General features: G+C 48.8%; 2 protein-coding genes across 7 annotated transcripts in view; one reads left to right on the top strand and one right to left on the bottom strand.

Moving 5' to 3' along the window:
- Nucleotides 1–2,686, bottom strand: part of SUFU (SUFU negative regulator of hedgehog signaling) — a 124,675-nt gene extending 121,989 nt beyond the window's left edge. For 3 of the 6 annotated variants that reach the window (XM_040486290.1, XM_040486294.1, XM_040486291.1), the window contains exon 1: nt 2,301–2,686. In XM_040486290.1, the coding sequence (XP_040342224.1) occupies nt 2,301–2,482 (182 nt within the window). In that variant the 5' untranslated portion in view covers nt 2,483–2,686. The remainder of the gene's footprint in view (nt 1–2,300) is intronic. The other 3 variants (XM_040486292.1, XM_040486295.1, XM_040486293.1) reach the window with 2 other exon arrangements.
- A 2,210-nt stretch (nt 2,687–4,896) lies between these two features.
- On the top strand, nt 4,897–20,992 carry ACTR1A (actin related protein 1A). The gene is made up of 11 exons (XM_040486287.1): nt 4,897–5,028; nt 12,719–12,783; nt 13,263–13,338; nt 14,082–14,207; nt 15,061–15,185; nt 16,617–16,833; nt 17,574–17,666; nt 18,026–18,200; nt 18,302–18,363; nt 18,975–19,015; nt 19,189–20,992. The coding sequence occupies exons 1-11, from the start codon at nt 4,981–4,983 to the stop codon at nt 19,289–19,291; spliced, it is 1,131 nt and encodes a 376-aa protein (XP_040342221.1). The 5' UTR covers nt 4,897–4,980; the 3' UTR covers nt 19,292–20,992.
- Nucleotides 20,993–21,255: the final 263 nt, after the last annotated feature.

Genomic DNA, 21,255 nt, shown 5'->3' with positions numbered 1-21,255 from the left:
GCCCCTGGGACATTGATGGAGTGCATTTTGCAATTGGGATCATATGCTGAAGGAACACTAATGATCAAATAAAATACATGTTACATGTAATCCCAGCACGTGTGCCAGTATCATGCAATTTAAATACTATTTAAAACTAGTAGGTCTGGTTTCATCCTCCTTTGTCAGGGTATTATTTGCCTTTATAGAAATCCCTATTCTCTGCTAGGAAATGCTGAGTTATTTATAGAACTTGTAAGAGAGTTGCTACAAATAGCTAAGAATATGAACTGAGTGGATCAGGAAAGGGGACAAATCTCTGTGTCTTCCCTTAACTGTGATTTGGCCAAATCATGAGACTATTTCCACAACCAGTTGGATACAGAAAAGTTTGCTAGGGAAAGGAGGAAACAAAAGGGTAGCTATCCCGAGAAGAACCACATGGTAGATGCAGAACCCCAGAACAGATGGGAGTGCCTACAGGCTCCGTATCTGCTTGGGTTTCCTGCTGCAAATTCCCAATCTTGCTCCTTCTTCATCCTAGGTCCATCCAGCAACAAGTAGAAAAGGGTATCTGCAGTTCCATACTCTATCTGCCACACCCCTGCAGCCCTCTTTCTGGCCAAGTCTCTCAGAGGATATAGCATCACGTAATGAGGTTTTATCTTAAAACTATAACTGCAGGGAATAACCAAGAGTCAGACAAAATTAACCTTGTCCCAAGCACAGAGTGTTCTGTTCCTACTCATAAACCTGATGGGAAACAGATGAGTATATAGAAAATAATCACATTTTGCACTTAGAAAAAGATGTTATCCAAGGACCCAGAGAATCCCTTGATGCTCTTCCTTGAACTTACTTCCTTGAACACCTAACTACACCCCACAAGGCAGTTGCAGGACTGTAGTGACTCCAGGTCACTCCATGCTGTCAGCCTCTTTACATCCTCCTACTGACACATGGAACTGGCCTCAGCCCTAGCCAGTCTAGTTTCTGCCACCTCCAGATGAAGTTAAGAGGTTATCCTGGAGAAGACTCAGCCCTAAAGGGAGAGGTAACCAGCAAAGACATCCATTCTATCAACCTCCCCCTTTGGGTCTACCTGCCCCGTTGGCCACATTCCAAGCTGCTTCCTGAAGAGACAGTCTTTCAAGACTCAATGAAGGGGATCATCTAACACAATGCATGAATGTGGTTCTGGACAGATTCAACCAATTCCTCAGTCAATTTGGTCCAGAAAGACCATGAAGACAGGCTCTTTGTCGGAGTCCCTATAACACCTGTTTTGCCCAGAGGCTGCAGAAAGAGAAGGTTGCAAACAGGAATGGGAAACAAGAAAGGACCATTCCTACCCCAAGGGCAGCCCTTCTGAATACAGGTCTGATCTTAACAGAGCCACTTGAGGGTTACTCTCTGCTTCCCTTAGAGACTACAGCCTAAATCCTGAAGTTTGTGGACAGGAAGCTCCTCTTAACATCTTAACTGCACTTCTTTCCTCCGTGTCAACGTCCCAGGTTTTCATTTTTTACTGTGGTCCCCTTCAATCCCAAACCACGGCTCTCCCGGATCCTGCCTCTGTTCCAGTCAATGTCCTAAAGCAAAGCGGCTGCAGAGCCAGAGGCAGCTCTGCTTGAAGAAAGAGAACCGTGCCGAGTAAGCAGAAAGTTTATCGAGAAAACTTGCTCCGTGAAACTTCAAACGCGAAAGCACGGCACCGATCTGACGTCTGAGCTCACTGGGAAGGTATCAAAAGAGACCTCCTCCTCCTCCTCTCTTCACCAACACAACTCTCGAAACTTGCTCCTCCTCTTAACCTACGGGAGAGCCGGGGTTCCCAGAGCCGCCCCTACCCTGTGCAGTCTCGAGCCCTCTGAGCTCCGCCAGCCGCACTCCTCCAAAGCCCTCTCCTATGCTCCCCAGGCCCCGCCTCGCCTCCCCCAGCCCACTTCAGCCGCCCCCCGCCCCCGGCTTCCCCTCGCCCACTAATGACCCCCTACAGGCGCCCCCTCCTTTCACCACGTTTACAGTTCCCTCTCTCCTGTCGCCCCCCCCTACACACACCCCCAACTCACTCTATTCTCCTAATCCTAGTTAACCCTTCATCCTCCCTCGTTAACCCTTCGCTACCCACTGGCTCCATTAACCCCTTTGTCCCCATTCTCAACTTGAGCCTTAACTCCTTCCCTCGCAGCAGGACGCCCTCCTTCTAAGTGCTTTAACCATTCTTCTCCACCTCCTTCTCCCCAGCAAATGACTTCGCCCTCGGCGCTCTAACCCTTCCCATCCCGCCCCTGTCCTTCTCCCCGCGGCCCAGAGCATACCAGTACTTGACGATAGCGGTAACCTGGAGTGGGTTCGGCTGGTCAGGGTAAAGGCGGCGGCACTCTCCGTAGATGGCGTGCAGTCCCGGGGGGAAGAGCGAGGCGAAGGCCGGGGGCGCATTAGGGCCAGGGGCCGGGGGCGCGGTGGGGCCGGGGGCGCCGCTAGGCCGCAGCTCCGCCATCCGGGCGCGTAAGGGCGCTGGGGGGACCGGGGAGGGTGGACGAAAGGGAGATCACTGACGCGCCAGCAGGCGGACTCCGTGGGTGCGACTCCCCGAGGCGATGGGGGCTGCAGCGAGGTCTAGGCTCCGCGCCTGCGCACCGCGCACAGTCTGCCCAGGCCGTCGCCGCCGCAGAGACGGCCAGAGGGTGCCTCGGGGGCCGCGGGGCGCTCAAAAGGGCGGGGCGTCGGAGCGCCCTATTCCGGCATCCATTGGCTAGTGTCTGTGCCAGTCACAGGTGGGGAAGGCGTGACTTGACAATAGGTCCCGCCTCCTTCTCCTTGTGTTGGGGCGTCCCAAGGCTCTTGGCCTCCCCCTAGTGTTAGGAGGAACCCAGGTTTAACTAGAGATGTTGCGGCATCCTGAGGGGCTAGGGTCCCACGAAAGCAGTGGGAAGTGCGCCGCCAAAGAGTTTGTCACTATTCCAACATGATGCTAACAAGAATTTAAACATAAATCTGACAATAATGGATTGATTCATTCACTCCTTAGTGTGGCATTAGTTTTAACAGATTATAAATCTGAATGTTTCCTACCGTCTTTGAATGTCCTTCTGACATTCTTACTGACTGACACTAACACCGCCAAATTCAGGAGTCCTATGTTGAAATACTTATTTTGGAGTCCTCTTAAAAGTGGCAAGAGTTAGTTAAACTAGGATCAATTTATTTTTTTTTCTTTTTTTTTTTAAATTTTTTTTTCAACGTTTATTTATTTTTGGGACAGAGAGAGACAGAGCATGAACGGGGGAGGGGCAGAGAGAGAGGGAGACACAGAATCGGAAACAGGCTCCAGGCTCTGAGCCATCAGCCCAGAGCCTGACGCGGGGCTCGAACTCACGCACCGCGAGATCGTGACCTGGCTGCAGTCGGGCGCTTAACCGACTGCGCCACCCAGGCGCCCCAAACTAGGATCAATTTAAAAGACTTGGTAATTTTTTTTTAAGTTTGAGAGAGAGAAAGAGAGAGACAGGGTGAGAGAGCACGTGAGCAGGGTAGGGGCAGAGAGAGACAGAGGGAGAGAGAGAAGATCCCAAGCAGATTCCCAAGAGAATCTTCACTGACAGCGTGGAGTCCTACGCAGGGCTGGAACTCAGGAACGGTGAGATCAGGACCTGAGCCAAAATCGAGTCAGACGCTTAACCAGGCGCACCAAGACTTGGCAATTTTTTTGATAAATGCTTTTAGTGATGACAATCTCTTCTTTGTTCTGTTTTATGCAGATGTATGCAGATTACCTTGAGGAACACCAAAATTCGTTATCTACTACGGATCTGCTCTTTCCCGTTACCTTTGACTTTCTGTCACTGGGAGAAGTTTTAAAAAGATTTTATTTTTTAAGTGATCTCTACACCCACCATGGGGCTGGAACTTACAACCCCCAGATCAAGAGTCATATACCCCACCGATTGAGCCAGCCAGGCGTCTCTGGGAGAATTTTTAGTTCCTAAGGCACCGGGTTGAGAATTATTTTCCTGTGTACAGTAAGGAATTCCAAGAGAAAGGAATAAAAAGAAGTCCTGATTACCAGTGCTATTGACTAAAGGGTTCTTGCAATTTGAAGGGGGGGGGGGAGGGGTGCCTAATCTGGAGAAAAATGCATTGGTGTCATTTGAAAGCAGTGACACAAAACTTCTCTTCACCTCCATTTTCTCATTCCTCAATGTCAATTCTAATTCTCCATGAAAAATAGAGATATTAAAGCAGTTCCTGAAGCTATTAAATGAACGATGTTTTAATGAACAAAAGATCATCTGTACCCGTAGTTACAAATGCCAGTCTTCAGACCAATGTTAACCTGTTGCAAAGTCTACACCTACCCAGGAATAAATGCGAAAAGAAGCAAAAAATGTGCCGGTTTTTTCCAAAAAGCAAATTTTATAAAATGCATTTTTTGTTCTGAGAGTATGTCCTCTTTCCCCGTGTGCGTGTATTAAATGTTCCTTTATTAGAATGTGATGCTGATAAATGTTTATTAATGTCTTATTGACCCAAATAAAAACACAGCAATTGTCCAGGAGAACTGGTGGCAGGGACTGACCTGGAAAATCTAAACATCCACGAATTACCGGCCAATTCAAACCCAACTACAGACAAGTACTCCAGAAGACTACATACTTCAGGCATGCACTGCGTGCGAATCCCTTCAATGGAACTACAGAGCCAAGCGTGCAATACAGTCATCAATCTGCGTCCCCGTCTATTCATCGAAGGAGACTACAAAGCCCAGGGTACTGTGCGTCGAAATGCGACGCCCTACTCAAACTAGGCGGGGCTCCAAAGGGGCCTGGCGAGTTAAACCCAGGGGTAAGGCATGCTGGGGGTTGTAGTTCTTCGGAGGCGAGGTCTGGCCGCTCCCTAGCCGCCTTGGACCGGCGGCTAGACTGCGCATGCGTGTCAGTGGCGTTAGCAGCAGACCCGGCTGGCAGTTCCTTCCTCGGAAGGAGATATTCTTCTGCCATGGAGTCCTACGATGTGATCGCCAACCAGCCTGTCGTGATCGACAACGTGAGTTGCATCTTTCCTATCTCTAAAGGGGTTTATGCTCTCTTCCCCAAAGGGATCGTTCCCGGGTTTCGGCCTGGGCCACCGGCTCTTTGTCACTGGCCCAGCCTGTCAGGCGGGTTCAACCGCCGCCACCTCCGTCCTCCCTTCACCCGTAGTCCATAGGCAGGGCGGCTGGCCAGCAACCATGGGATGGAGAAGTTTGGGATGGATAAAGGCAAAGGCTGTAGTCCGAGCCGGGTTCTTGGGCCCTTGGCTCGAGGGGCCTTAACCGCTCTGTGAGCGCCCGGCGTCCGCCCCGTCCCCTGTTTCCGATCATTCTATTGGTTGTTCTGGCTGTCCATCTTGGCCGATGACCCCGCCTCTGGGCCTTGCCGGATGAGGGCAGCCCTCCGCAGTGATTGGCTTGCGCCCCTGCCGTTCTTCCGGGCCGCCACAGTAGTTCCTCTCTCTAAGGGGCGGGCGGGTGCACGAGGGCTGTGGGGATTGGCTTCGGGAACTCACAGCGGAGGGGCCTGACGGGCTGGGGCCCGCCCCCGGGTGGGGAAGGGCTAAGTTTCCTTCGGTCCCCAGCAGGGCGGGTGGCTTGGCGGTGTATATGGGTGGGGCTCGGGAATCTGGTGCCGGAAATGGCCAAAGGATTGCAGTTATTTCTTTGATTATAAATTACAACGTTAATAAAGATCCAGAAGAAAGAGTGACCAGGCAAGCAGGGAGGTACTATCCTTTTCGGAATGTGGGAAAAAATTACTAAACGTATTTGCCAGGTGCTCTAGCACGTACAGGGGGCTTTCACATACATTTGAATTGAAAAATTGGGTGCATAGTTAGGCAGGAAGTTTGATCCTCGTTTTACGAATGAAAAAAAAAAAAAAAACCTGAAGCACGAAGAGGTGAAGTGAACCCAAGGTCGTACAGTGGAGGTGACCTAAAACCAGTGCTTTATCCGCTATTCCTCCTGCTAGTAGCCAACGTATATGCATCAATAGTGACAAACGGAAAGAAACTGAATCCTGCTTTTATTTTGGGTGGAGGGTGACTTTTGTAAAACAACTCAATTTCTACGTTCCACTCAAAGGCTTCGTATCGCTGAGATTGGTTGGTACCTTCTGTGCCCCTTGAGGCAAAACTGCCAGTTCTGTCCTAAGCTATCAGATTCATTCTGTTGATCCAGCCTTGAGACCTTAGGCATGTTACAAGGTGCTTTTGTTTGCATCATCTCCTTGAAGCGTCAGCTCTAGTAGGTGGATAGGAATTACTGTCCCCCCGTTTATGCAGAAAAGTGAACCTTAGAGGTTAAATAACAGTCAGTATTGAAGCCACCTGTCTTAGAAGTTGAGCCAAGACTCAAACTGAGATCGATCGGGTTCCAAGTTCCTCACTTTTTTTTGGGGGGGGGGGGGGCGGCCCTCCCTCATTAGACTGTTAAATGCTTGGAGGAAAAGATGGTATTCCTTAATTTTTTTGTTACTCTCCCCTTCCCGCCCTCCTTCATACACACAGCATCTAGAGCCTATCACCACTATGTGCTCAATAAATGTTTTTTGTTGGATTGATGGGTGGGTGGATGAGTGACCAAATGTCACAGTAACAAAGATGCCCCTAAATAAAGATTTGAGGTGGGGAGAGAAACCTAGTCAGTTGCTGCAGCGGGCTGAGTAGGGGTCCTTGTTAATTGATTTTCAGAGAACACTATTTCTATCTTCAGCCAGTTTATGGGTACTTCATCTGCCTTTTTCTTAATTTTAAAAAGAAAAAAATAGAAATTATCGATTTCCTGTTTCCATCAGCGATGCAGAAGGAGCAGTCTGTCCATCTCATTAGATCCTTTGATTCTGGAATTGTTGGGCAGGAGTTCCGTCTCTAGCCATTTTCCTTAAAGTCAATTAAGCTAATGCTTTTTAGTTTCTCCTTTGTCTCTCTCCATAGTATATTTGAAATACATCAAAGCAGTGGTGCATGTTGAGTTTTAAGATTTAAAGAATTGATTTGTCTATTTTCTCTGGGAAAATATTTTTTTATTATGCCAATAATAATGCCAAAAATTGAAGTAGGAGAAATTCTCTCACATTATTATTATTTTTTTTTTGATGTTTATTTTTGAGAGAGAGAGACAGAGTACGAATTGGGGAGGTGCAGGGAGAGAGAAGGAGACAAAGAATCAGAAGCAGGCTCTAGGCTTCAAGCTGTCAGCACAGAGCCCCACACAGGGCTTGAACCCACAAACCGTGAGATTGTGACCTGAGCTGAAGTCGGTTGCTCAACCAACTGAGCCATCCAGGTGCCCCTCTCCCACATTTTTAGATCTGGGGCCTCAGATAGTTCTTGCTGTTTGACATTTAGAGAGCTTTATTTTGTTTCAAAGTGAAATAAGGATAGGAAAAATAATTTGAAATATTTGAGCCAACTTTTTATTATAATGAGAATGGTGTGTATCTAGCAGATTTAACTGCTCCATAGCTTAATACATTGCTACAATTTTATTTCTGGGCTACAGAGAGTATAATTAAAAGAAAGGAGAGCAAAGAACAGGAGAAAGAGAGAAGAGGCTCATTATCATTTCACAGCCTTTCTCAGTCTTAAAATAATTGTTGACCACTCCTTTCTACCTATTCTGGCACCAAACCAATTCATCAGAATTTAATGAGGAAAATGGAAGGGGAGGTGTACATACATGTACTTTAATGACAATGATAAACTGATAGGTGTTTTTAAAAACTAAACACAAGTCATTCTTCCCAAAGGTATGTAATGGATAGTAATACAAAAGGAGGGCAGCTCCCAGGCCACATTTTGAGGACTTATTTTTCAGCTTTCTTCTTTTTATTATAGAAAATGTGAAACATAAACAAAAGGAGAGGAAGAGTATAACAAATATCCACATATTCACCTAGCTGTAACAGTTATCAACTTGTGGCTAATCTTTTTTAACTTATTCCCACCTACTTCCCTCTCCCATACTTTTTTTTTTTTTTTTTTTACTTTTTTTTAAATTTATTTTTTAAGTAAGCTCTATGCGCATTGTGGGGCTTGAACTCACAACCCTGAGATCAAAAGTCATATGCTCTAGGGGCGCCTGGGTGGCGCAGTCGGTTAAGCGTCCTACTTCAGCCAGGTCACGATCTCGCGGTCCGTGAGTTCGAGCCCCGCGTCGGGCTCTGGGCTGATGGCTCAGAGCCTGGAGCCTGTTTCCGATTCTGTGTCTCCCTCTCTCTCTGCCCCTCCCCCGTTCATGCTCTGTCTCTCTCTGTCCCCCAAAAAAAAAAAAGTTGGAAAAAAAAAAAAAGTCATATGCTCTACCAACTGAGCCAGCCAGGTGCCCTCTCCCACACTCTTCTAAAGACATAATCAGTATACTACTATCAAACCTAATACAATTCATAATTCCTTAATAACATCAAATATTTTGTCAATGTTCAAATTTTACTGATGGACTCAATTTTATTATTATTATCTTTTTACAATTTGTCATCAGCTCTTGAGATGTACTGATTCACTTAAGTTTAAGAAACACTAGAATTAGCTGAGGAAATGAAGTCACTATATTTATTTTACACTGTCACTTGCAATGTGATATTGACCCCATTGGTTGTACAACAAGCAACAGCAAGAATCCATCCCGTTTGTTGGAAAAGCTGAGAAGAGGTGACTTATAAAGATAGCTCACTGTTCAATTATGTGTATTTGAGAGCCAAGGATGTGCTTCACACCAACCTAAACACTCTGAGGGTAAAAAAGAAACCAGGTATCATGTGGAGGGGGAAAATATCATGAATTAGTTGCTGGCAATGCCTTGAATAGGAGTTTCAGTCTCAGTGCTTGCAGAGGCCAAGCAGGCACACAAAAAGGGGGAGGAAGAGAGTACCTTTAAAGAAGTCTTGAGGAATCTGAAAGGTGCTTTGAGCGTGTCTAACCAAAGGGCCAGCTGCTTTTCATTTCCAGCCAGTGGTCCCCATCCAGGAATGCAGGCCCAGTGTTGCCGGATTTTCTGATGTTTCAAGAGAAATCAGAAACACCAAATTTTATATGCAGTCTCTAATTTTTAACTGTTGGAAGTTAACGTAAAAGTAATTCGTGGTCTGCAGAGACGGAAAGTAATTTAGTGGTTGCCTAGGGCTGGTTGGCAGGAGAGGGCAAGGTAGGATGGAGAGAGTGACTGCTAATGGGTACAGGTTCTGGGATGATGAGGAAGTTCCAAAATAAGATTGTGGTGATGATTATACTACTCTGTGAATATAGCACGAACCATTGAGTTATATACCTTAAGTGGGTAAATTATACGGTAGCGAATTTTATTTCAATGAACTTGTTTTCCAAAAAGTACTTTGTGGGCCAAAATATATCTTTATGCCAAAATGAGCCACTAGTGCCCTAGAATCTGAGGCTCCACCTCTCAGCATCCTTTTCCCACTTGTAAGATGGAGACAACTAGCCTCTTTGCCAGCATGTCAAGAATAATCAGGAGTGCTTAGGCTAAAGGTTGCCCAAGCCCCAGGCCCATAGTTAGCAGATAACTGGGAGAGCCTTGCTGAGGGATTTGCTGTCTGTTTGCCTGCTTCAGAAAGAGAATGGTCATTGGTGACTGGCCGCAGACTTGAATCCTCAAAAATCAAATATTTATTATGGAACTGCTTTTTCAAGAAGCCTCTGCAAGGCGTTTGTTTACTTGGCTTTGCCAGAGTGAATAACAAAGAAAGTGGTAGCTCATTTGCCAGGTACATAGTTCTTAGTTAACAAATACTATTAAAGAAATTGACAGGGCCTTTTTTATAATCTTTGGTTTGAGCAGAATAGAAGCAGCTCAGCCGCCTCCTCCGTCCCACTCATTCTTTCCCCAACTGCTGGCCTAGCAGGCCAGCTCTTGGGACTGCAGGGACAAGCCGGGTCTGGCTCCACCTTGTGCATCATTCCCAATGCTGCCTCCACCTATCCAGCACCACCTCTGCCTGGGGCTTCTGGCATTCCAGCTGCTAGTTCAGGTTCCATATTTTAGGCTTCATCTGCCAATCGTTTGAGCTTGGATTTAATTTTAGGCAGCCAGCATCTATTTGAGTACCCTCAAATGCCAGATACTGCTGATATAGAAAGGCTCTGAGCTTGAGGACCTTGGGCTGAAAACAGGCAAAAATGGAAACCATAAATTCAAATAGAAGGCAGAAGGAAGGGGCGCCTGGGTGACTTAGTCGGCTAAGTGTCTAACTCTCGATTTTGGCTCAGGTCATGATCTCATGCATTCATGAGATCAAGCCCCACATCTGGCTCTGCCCTGACAGCCCAGAGCCTACCTGGGACTCTCTCTCCCTCTCCCGCTGTCCCTCCGCCTCCCCCTCCCTGCCCCAGTGCGCTCCAACACGCGTGCTCTCTCTCAAAATAAACCTTAAATAAAAATAAACATTAAAAAAAATAAATACAACAGAAGGAAATGCAGACTACCTTGTGGTATTGTGGTACAGGTAATGGTGATTCTGTGAAATAATAGGAAGAGGATAGTTAATTCCAACGGGATTATTCTTCATGAGGAAGGCGATGATATTTGAACTGGGTCTTTATACTCTCTTGCTAGGAGGGCCAGAGAGGAAGAAACGAACCTAATATCTTCATTTGCCTTAATTTACTCAGACTCTAGTCTGATTTTGCTATTAAACTCACAATTAAATATCCAGGAAAATCGTCTCTTCAAAATATCTAGAGTCTGAAATGTAGGTCTCATCTTTACCTTTCTTGTTTTCAACCTCTGCCAGGAGGTCCAATTAGTCTGTTGGCATCACCACACCCAGGTGAAGGCAGTGAACAATTACTGGAAGCATGAGCCAACAAGTGCCCGGAGTTCTGTACAGTGTTGTGCGCACTACCCATGCCACCGTCCCAGAGCCCGCAGGCTGCGGTACGATGGTTCTCCCTCCTTCCCAGTCTCTCAGCTCAGTTTACAGCTGCACCTTTTCCAGGCTCCTTGCTGTCCTGCCCAGGCCGATGAGTTTGCACATTGTCTCCTGTTTTTTCTGTTGGCAGAGGTTCCTGCTGTCTTAGAGAACTGGCATTCCCTATCCTTCAGCCACCTCATCCTCTCTGTTTTGCCAGAGTCAGGCACCAGAATGGCCTATCTTCCCCCCCCCCCCCCCCCCCCCCGCCCCCACTTCTCCTATGGAAGAGCAGGAATAAGAGACAGAGAGGGAACCAAGGATATTGCAGGAAAGCCTTTGGTGCAAAGATAACCTTGGCTATTTAGCATCTCCTGATGTGTTTACTGCTTGCCGCGTGGGTTTGGAAATACCGCTGTCTGCCCCAGGAGAAGTGGTTAACAGGCAGCAGGAAAAGGCTTGCCCCTACTACATGTGCAGCTGCAAACCGTGTTGGGGTAGAAGGGTGAGCATATTGGGTGTAGTGGTGCAAGAGTTAAGAAGGAAGAAGACAGGCTATATTTGCAAGCAGTAGCAAACCTCGACATCTGTCCTGCACAGAGTTGGTATCTGTATCTAGAGTCCCTGTTTACTTTGGTTGGGCCCCAGGAGATACCAGAGATGGTGGTGGGGAAGTCACTCTCTTCCCCACCCGACTTACCAAGTATTGGAGCAGCAGGATTGTAATGTGGGGTCTCTTTGTAGCTGATGCTTTAGAACTTCCCTGCTCTTTACAATCAGGAGACCAGTGAGTAAAACAGAGCATAATAAAAACAAAAAACAAAAAGCAACCACAATCCTCCAATTAAGCATAGAGGTTTGCCCCTGCAGTAAGAACCAGACAACATGTGCTCCATTGGAGTCAGCTTCAAGCATGGCAGTGTTCCATGATGGTGTCTGTCATAGAGACCCTGAAGGGCAGGGAGAGTTCAGGCTTGAGCTGGGAAAGTAGGTTAACAGCGTCATGGTGGTTTAACAGAATCACGCGTTCTTCCCACCTTGGTTATGTTCCTGAACTTGGCTGCTCTGGTGCTTCTAGGTACTTTTCTCTTCTCTCCTCAGGTTTTCTCTTTTTCTTCCCTGTGTTAATAGTATTTTTTTATGTTTATTTTTGAGAAAGAGTGAGCATGCACATGGGGGAGGGGCAGAGAGAGAGGAGGACAGAGGCTTTGAAGCAGGCTCCGCACTGACAGCAGAGCACCTGATGTGGGCTTGAACTCATGAACAGCAAGATCACGACCTGAGCCGAAGTTGGACTGAGCCACCCAGGGGCCCCAATATTATTTTCAATTCCAGAAGTAAAGCATGTTCAATGTAGAAAAGTCAAAGAATACAAAAAAAAAAAAAAAAAAAAAAAAAAAATCAAATAATACTTTGAGTGTGCAGTGAAAGCTCTCCTCCCCGTCCCTAGTCCCACTTCCCTCCTGGTGACACGTGTTCCCTCTATAAATGCTCATACAGATGGATATACTATACGCAGATAGAAGGTCGTCTCTGTTAAATAAAAATGGAACCAGGGGTGCCTGGGTGGCTCAGTTGAGAGAATGACTCTTGATTTCGGCTCAGGTCATGATCTCACAGTTTTGTGAGTTTGAGCCCAATGTCAGGCTCTATGCTGACAGTGTGGGGCCCACTTAGGATTCTCTCTCTCCCTCTCTCTCTCTCTCAAACAAAAAAACTTTAAATAAATAAATAAATAATAAAAAATGGAACCGTATTATACATATTGTATGATATATATCTCCTCTTGTTTTTGTCATACTCCTGACTTTTCTTTGTCTCTCCTCTCTCCTCAGGGATCCGGTGTGATTAAAGCTGGTTTTGCTGGTGATCAGATTCCCAAATATTGCTTTCCAAACTAGTAAGTAATTGTGTACCTCAGTCAGAAGCTTGAGAGGTATGTGTTGCCTGGCTGGCTCCGTTGGTGGAGCACGCGACCCTTTATCTCAGGGTTGTGGGTTCGAGCCCCACATTGGTATGGAAATTACTTAAAAAATAAATAAAATCCTTAAAAAAAAAAAAAAGCAGCAGCTTGGGAGGCTTGTCAGCTTTGTTATGGGGTCAGCCCTCTACCTTTTGGAGAGAAGGGATCTCTTGTTTAGGTCAGAAATTTGAAATAATATACAAAAAACTTAAAATAATAACATGTTCATTGTAGAAATTGCAGGAAATGCAGAAAAGTAGAAAGGAGAAAATCAAAATCAACTGCAACCTCACTCCTCAGAGATAAACACAGTAGAACTGAGTCCAGCTCTTCCTGTCTAAGCATACACATCTGCATATCCTTCCTGTGTTGTGTCATGAAAGGAAAAGTGACGGTCCCCCTGATCTCTTTTATAGTGTGGGCAGACCCAAACACGTTCGTGTCATGGCCGGAGCCCTGGAAGGTGACATCTTCATTGGCCCCAAAGCCGAGGTAATTCCCAGTCCTACTGTAGAAGCCTCAAGCCAACAGAGGACCTTCATTATTCCCAACATGGGCAGTGTCCCAGCAGTGGGACAGCCATGAGTAAAAGGAGCAAATTCCTCTTAAATCCCCCTTTGGTCCTCTCATCCTAGGTCTGATTGGTTCATTTCTCTCAGTAGCAGCCTCTGGTTTTGGAGAGGAAATATCTGGAAACCCACTTTGGGAAATAGAAACCAGTCTAGAAAATAGGGCTTTTGCTTTCCTTCTGTATTCTGTCACTACCTTGCCAATGATGAGATTAGCTAGCTTGGTTCTTTTTTTGGCAAAAGGGATTCAGGGGGATATCCTAGCTGGGATACCCTGGGGATGAGTTAATTAGCATAGTTTGGCAGAGCCCTGGGGCAGCCTCTGGATACAGAACAACAGAATCATTGTTGCCAGCCTGGGCTGCAAGTGCTGATGCCCAGAGGTGGGAGCCAGGAGATTGTGTCCTGGGATCAGGCAATGAGAAGGGTGCCTCCTGTCACTTGCCATAAGGGCACTCAGGGCCCAGGGAAATGCAGAAGCCCTCTGCTTTGCCAGCTAAACAGGCAGTGAGAACAGTTTACAGCATACAGTTTAGAGACTTGGCAAATGGGGGCCTGCCTTTAGCCCTGGCTGAGGACTGTGGGGTGGGAACTCCCTGTGCTGGAAGAGTGGGCCACCTGGCTGAGAGACTGGCTGCTGCTGTAACTCCTGCTCTCTGCCCCCAGGAACACCGAGGGCTGCTGTCCATCCGCTACCCCATGGAGCACGGCATTGTCAAGGACTGGAACGATATGGAGCGCATCTGGCAATATGTCTATTCTAAGGACCAACTGCAGACTTTCTCAGAGGAGGTGAGGGTCCTATGAGCACGGCACCCATGCACAGTGTGAGAGCTGGGCAGAGCCACTACCCCAAAGAGGAGGAGGAGGAGGAGGAAGGGGAGGAGGAGGAGGAAGGGAGGATAACTGCCAGGAGGGTTTGAGTCTTACCGTGGCACCAGGCCATGTGCTCTTCAGGCATGTTTGCATTCAATCTTGAATAGGACACCAGTCCTATGAAATACAGGTAGTATTATCTCCGTTTTACAAACAAGGGAACAGAAAAAACGTTCAGAGAAGCCAAGTAGTCTTTCCAAGATCACCTAGGGAATAAAGTGGTAGAGCTAGGATTCAAACCCATGTCTTTCAGACTCCAGAGCTTATGCTCTAACTTCTGAGGAAGAAACTCTCAGCTCAGGAAAACAAAGGAAGGTGTGTCCTAGACATCAGAATTTCCAGGGGAAGGAGATACAACGTCTTTCAAAAATATATTCAATATTTAAATGCAATTTTCTATTTAGAAAAAAAAATTATACTATTTTTTGTATCATAGTAATTCCAAATTTAGAGTTTAGCAAAATCTTCTGGACAATTGGAGATTTACAGTAAATACAGAGGCCTACGTAAGAAACTTGGAGGATAGGGAGGGGAGGAAGGAGGCAGAGGCAAGGACAGAATGAGACTTCAGAGCGAGCGTGGATTTGGAAGGCTGACAAACTGGCTCACGCTGGGGTAGATGGCAGGTCCAGCTTGCCTGTTTTTGGAGGGAGGCTCACAAAGTTCCCCTCGGTTCTCTAGCATACCACACAGGGGCCTCCTGCCCGGGTGCTAATGAGAGGTAGAGATCTCACTTGGCCCTGATTGCCCTCTGGGCATCTTTCACCAGCACCCTGTGCTCCTGACGGAGGCACCTTTAAACCCACGGAAAAACCGCGAACGAGCTGCTGAAGTTTTCTTCGAGACCTTCAATGTTCCAGCCCTTTTCATCTCCATGCAAGCTGTGCTCAGCCTGTGAGTAGCAAGCAGCTTGGCCCCTTGCGGGCAGAATGGAGGCTGCCTCTCCTTTGGGTAGGAAAGGGGGTATGGAGATCTTCTCCCAGTCTCGCTTCTCTTATTCTCTCAGTGGTTTGGTGCCCAAGGCTCTCTGCTGTGCCTGCTGGGAAGGCCACACGCTGCTACAGCTCTTCCTAAAGCCCCTATAACTTATTGAGATATTTATCCAGTGCCTGTTTATGCCAGACGCTGTGCCAGGCTGGTGACAGAGTTGTGATGAAAACACCACCATGGTCTCCGTCTTCATACGCCTGTCATGCCTGTCCTGCGCCCAGCCTGCCTCACACTAGGGTTAGATCTAGGGCCAAGATTATACACTGGTGAGCTGCAGATAGGATGTGTTTGACCCTAGTGAGCCAGCATTTTAAGTTTACTTATTTATTTTGAGAGAGAGAGTGCATGCATGCGAGCGAGGGAAGGGTAGAAAGAGAGTGGGGAAGAGAGAATCCCAAGCAGGTTCCACGCCCAGCGTAGAGCCCACAGGAGGGCTTGATTTCATGAACCATGAGATCATGACCTGAGCCGAAATCAAGAGTCAGACGCTTCACTAATTGAGCCACCCAGGCGCCCAAGCCAGCATTTTAAAATTGGGAGATTTCCAGGGCTCAGTCAGTAGAACATGAAACTCTTGATCTCAGAGTCATGAGTTTAAGCCCTACATTGGGCATGCAGCCTACTTTAAAAAAAGGAGGAGGAGTGGATTTCCTATCAAAATACTAATTTCTGGAAAGATCTGGCAATACTGGGCATGTATTCCTATAGGACAAAAGTCAGCTAGAGCTGAAATAGCCACTGCCATGTTAGGTAGTTTGCAAGTTTGACTTCACCGCAGCCTGCTCTATTCCCTGCTGTCCTCCCAGCACGAGGCAGCGTCAGTTTCTACTTATCAAACATCACGGGTTTTTTCCCTTTGGATCACAGAAATATATGTCTGTACCCTTGTCTTTACCAAAAGAGGAAAAACAAAAAACAAAAAAAACCACGGACCTAGGAGGCCATGTGGGAAAAAAGCAAGTGTTTTGTGGAAGTGAAAATATTCTTATTTTCCTTTCCTACCTGGCCCCTGTAGGCATTTGAGTGTTTTCTTCTTGTCTGGGAAGTAAAAACTGCCCCTGGGCTGGGCCCTGAAGCAGTTGAAGGCTAGGCTGTCTCCTGAGATTGGAAGCCCTCTTCTTCTGGGAGAGGGGAGGGGCTGGGAGAGGCTGGGCTCCTTTCATTCAGGTTTTTCAGGCTTGCTTATGCTTGGACTTAGTACTGTGGCCAGTCTAAGGCCCTTAGAGAAAGGCAGGCTGCAGCTTAGCCTAGCTGACTTTGAATTCTAAAAAAAAGCGAGTGTTTTGCCATAGTAAAGAGGCAGGGGTTAGTGACGATTTGTTCCCTGTGCTGCAGTTATGCCACAGGCAGGACCACAGGTGTGGTGCTGGATTCTGGGGATGGCGTCACACATGCTGTACCCATTTATGAGGGCTTTGCCATGCCCCACTCAATCATGCGCATCGACATTGCTGGCCGAGATGTCTCTCGCTTCCTTCGCCTCTACCTGCGGAAGGAGGGCTATGATTTCCACTCATCTTCTGAGTTTGAGATTGTCAAGGCCATAAAAGAAGTGAGTGCTGCCCCATGGGCCCAGGGATGGGATGGAGAATGGAAACAGGGCAGCCGGGACCTCTGTGACCTGGAGTGAAAAGAGGCCAAGCCCCTGTCTTGCGGGGGGGGGGGGGTCCCTAGTCAGGCTTTGTTCTCCCCAGCCAGGCCTCCTGGCTACCCTGTGATCCCAGCTAGGCCCCCCTCACACTGACGGTCACTGTCCCCAAGTGCTGCCATCTTGTGGGAAAAAGGGAGGTGCTGCTCTTTCTTAAGCTGGTGATGGGCGTACCAATATTCATTATGTTTTTATACCTTATGTCCAAATCAGGTATGTTCTTTTACATCTTTGAAGAAGTCACAATACAGTTTTCTTTTTAAGTAAACCAGATCCTTCTGCCACCCACGGCTCTAGGGAAACCTCTGAGCTGGGTAGACAGGCCCCAGAACCATGAGTAGTAGAAGGAAGAAGAAGCCTAAGTCTAGATTAAAATTGGGTTGTGGTCTCAGACCCGGCTCCAGAGAGCCAGTTTCCACGCCTGCCCACAAGGAAGGTGGAGCAGGTAGGAACTCCTGTCCGAAGTGCCACCCAGTGTAGGCCGACAGGCCACCCTGCCCTGGCTCCAGAACAGCAGCTCTGTGGACCTTTAGGGCAATCACTGTGGAGAGGCTGATATCTGCAGGAGTGCATCCGGCAGCCCTGGGGCTTTGACCAGGTGGGCCTAAGTTTCAGGCCTGCCTGACTCCTGCTCGGTTCTGCAGAGAGCCTGCTACCTGTCCATAAACCCGCAGAAGGATGAGACACTAGAGACGGAGAAGGCTCAGTACTACCTGCCCGACGGCAGCACCATTGAGGTAGGCGTGGATCTCCCTTCAGTCGTCCCAGGCTCTCACAAGCTCTGAGCCCAAATAACTCCCCAGGGGGAGGCTGGAGTCAGACGCACCAGCCCTTTTACACCCTCTGCCTGGAGCACCGGAGCTCTGGAGCAGCACTGTCTCCCGCAGAGCGAGGCGTCAGGAACTTTGCTTCTCCCGTGTAGAGGAGAGGAAGCATCAGGGGCATTTGCCTAGGTCAGGAAGGGGTTCGGAAGAGGGTGGTTCATGTTCTCCGTAATCACTTGGGCACAGTATAGTGTGAGCTGCCTCTTCTATTTTCACTCCCAAAGGGACCTCAGCCCTGGTCCCAGCCTCTGAATTTGCTCTCCACCCTACAGATTGGTCCTTCCCGATTCCGGGCACCTGAGCTGCTGTTCAGGCCAGACCTGATTGGAGAGGAGAGTGAGGGCATCCACGAGGTGCTGGTGTTTGCCATCCAGAAGTCGGACATGGACTTGCGGCGCACGCTCTTCTCTAACATCGTCCTCTCGGGAGGCTCCACCCTGTTCAAAGGTTGGTCTTTGCTCTCGGCCCATCTCCAGGAAATTTCCAGATCTTGCTGGGCCCAGACGCCCAGAGGATTGACATGAGATTCTCCTGTCTTGCCCATTCAGGTTTTGGTGACAGGCTACTGAGTGAAGTGAAGAAACTGGCTCCGAAAGACGTGAAGATCAGGGTAGGAGCATGGTGGGGGCTGGCGCTGGGGCTGCGTGGAACCGGGGCTCCCCTCCAAGGCTACACAGTTCCCAGATTCCACATTGACCTTGAGGTCTGCCAGCGGGAAGAACCCATTTTCCCTCTCCTTCCCCACAGAAGGGGGCAGTTCTGAGACCCTGATGTGGCAGGGTGTTAGGCTAAGGGCCCACGTGTGGTCTGTCAGAGAAACTGTAGTATTGGCAGACTGACTCTTGCTGCTCTCGTGACACAGTCCGACATCTTGGTGCCTGTTGAGGGGAGCGAAATGTTGGAGTGTAGTTCCTGCCATGGAGTCTGCTTCCCATCAGCCCCCAGCAAAGCTGGATCTTGGCCCCGGTTAGCACCAGCTTTCCTGGGAGCTGTAGATACTTAGCGCTGCTGGAAATCTGCTTCTCCAGATGAGTGTCAGGTTGGCCACAATACCCCCCAGAGAGCCCACTGGGTCCAGCAGGGACATAAGTGAAAGCCTGTTGTGTGAGACAACACATCCACTGCCATGGGCAGTGGAATGGGCCGTAAGGATGAGCGTTGGGCAGAAAAAGGACAAGGAGGTTGAAAGTCTCAGATTCCTCTTTCCACCCACCTTTTCAGATATCTGCACCTCAAGAGAGACTGTATTCCACATGGATTGGGTGAGTAGTTCTCCTAGGGAATAAGAGTGTGACAGGAAGTGAGGGCATCATTACCCCTCACCACCCCATCCCTTGAAAGCAGAGCCTCATCTGCTTTGGCCCCACGGGGACTGGCTGGCTCCACGAACACTTCCTCCCTCTCACAACATTCCTTGGGATACCCTCCACTTCAGGGGCTCCATCCTTGCCTCCCTGGACACCTTTAAGAAGATGTGGGTCTCCAAGAAGGAATATGAAGAAGACGGTGCCCGATCTATCCACAGGAAAACCTTCTAATGTTGGGACATCATCTTCACCTCTCTCTGAAGTTAACTCCACTTTAAAACTCGCTTTCTTGAGTCGGAGTGTTTGCGAGGAACTGCCTGTGTGTGTGAGTGTGTGTGTGAGTGCGTGGATACGAGTGTGTGCGCATATGCGAGTGCCGTGTGGCCCAGGGATCCCAGGGCCCAGAAAGGACGATGAACTACCCATGATGGTGATGGCCTGAGGCCTGGGGTTGACCACTAACTGGCCCCCAACAGGGAAGAGTGCTGGCAGAGGGCCACTTCGTCAGCTGGGCCTTTGGCTGGCTGTGTGGGACTATGTTTACTACCATAGGGAGACAGAGAAGGTAAATCCTGGGAGACCTTGCTGCTGCCCATCCCAGGCTGGGCTAGCCCCACCCCGTCCCACCCCCAGGGTGCCCTGAGGCCCAAGGCAGCCGCTGCCTCCCTTGCTGGGCCTTCTGCTCTTGATGCCAATCAATCATGGACTGAGGACTGGGGCCAGGGTTGAGTTCTGTCTGGTTTTGTTGCAATTTGGGTTCGGGAGTCTGGAAAAGCACTCCAGGAGCTGTTACTGAGACTCTGGGGTCAGGAGACGGCAGGGTCCCCTCAACCTCACCTGGGGACCAGTACCACGCTGGGCATTCAAAGAGGCAGGAGTAGTGCTACTTCTGATTGGTGGCAGAGCGAACACCCCAACCCTCAGCCCCTGTCCAGGGGGGTCTCGGGAGAGTTTCAGGAGCCTGTCAGCCCCAGGCCCTGTTACTTGCTTTTCATTCATCCTTGGGCAATGCCATCTTCAGTTTTATTTATTGAAGTGTTTGTTCAGTATGGGACTGGAGAGAGGGAGCTCATCGCCTCCTGCCCACCAGTCACCTTGTTCACACTGTTTACAGCACCTCAGTTTAGCATAGCATCCAGGGCCCCGCCATTCCCTGCTAATGGTGAGCCGACAGTATCCATAGGCCTCGGGCCTATTTAGGATCAGAGGCTACATTCAGAGTCACTACCGCCAGCCTCTTTTTTCCTCTTCCTTTTGCTCACTGCCCTGGAATCAACAGGCTGGTTGCCGGTTAGATTTTCTGAAACAGGAAGTAGAATTGCTCTTTGGCAGAGGCCCCTAGCAAAGGAGGGGTACTGGGGATCCAGCGCTCTTAGGACTAGAGAAAGAGCTGCAATTAACCAGGTTGCCTTTTCCTACTCTAGCTGACCCAGGGGGGTAGGCTGTAAAGGAGAGAAGGCCCCCCACTGGGCTGATTTGTGCCATTCGTAATTTTGGACTTGTCTAGTTAAGGAGGGAGGGGGCCAGACCAGAGTGCCAGGAACTAATGGGCCTAGGCTCATCTCCTCTCCAGTGGGGCCCGGTGCCTACCCTGGACTGGGCTGGCCTAGCAGTGTCCAAAAAGGCTCCTCAGCCCAGATGTGCAAAGCTGGGGCTAGCAGATCTTCACCGGCACCCTCACCTGTGACACCGAGACCCGCCCCAGTCCCAGATTCCAGGCAGCACTCCCCCCATGCCGTCCAACGACCAAAGGCCCTGCCAGGTATGGGCCACAGCAGCAGGTGTGTGTGAAAGCGATGTGGCGACCCGCAGACTGCAGTGTGCTTAACCAGCTCACCTCCCTTCTCTTAGCCCAAGCCTGTCCCTTGCACAAACCACGTTGCCTGGTGGGGCCCAGTGTACTTAAATAAAGTCGTTCCAATAGACCCGGCAGCTGGGCCTCTGTCTCTTGGTGCTGGGTGGGAAGAGAGGAGCTGCAGGCCCTGAATCTGAGGCAGTGATTGGGCCTCATCTGTCCTCTAGAGGGCACTCTCGTACCAGCAAGACTTATCTAGCTCTCAGCCCAAGTCCCGGCCTGTCAAGTAGATACAGAGAAGATGGTGTTCATGCCAAAAACCCAGGAACTGAGGGTCCCAGCCCTGCACATACACAAAAACCCATGAGTGAGACCACCTCGAATGAGGGGAGCAGCTATT

Source organism: Herpailurus yagouaroundi, unplaced genomic scaffold, assembly GCF_014898765.1.
Source record: "Herpailurus yagouaroundi ecotype Mexico unplaced genomic scaffold, PumYag 163, whole genome shotgun sequence".
Lineage (NCBI taxonomy): Eukaryota > Metazoa > Chordata > Mammalia > Carnivora > Felidae > Herpailurus > Herpailurus yagouaroundi.
This window is presented reverse-complemented; position numbering and strand designations above follow the sequence as displayed.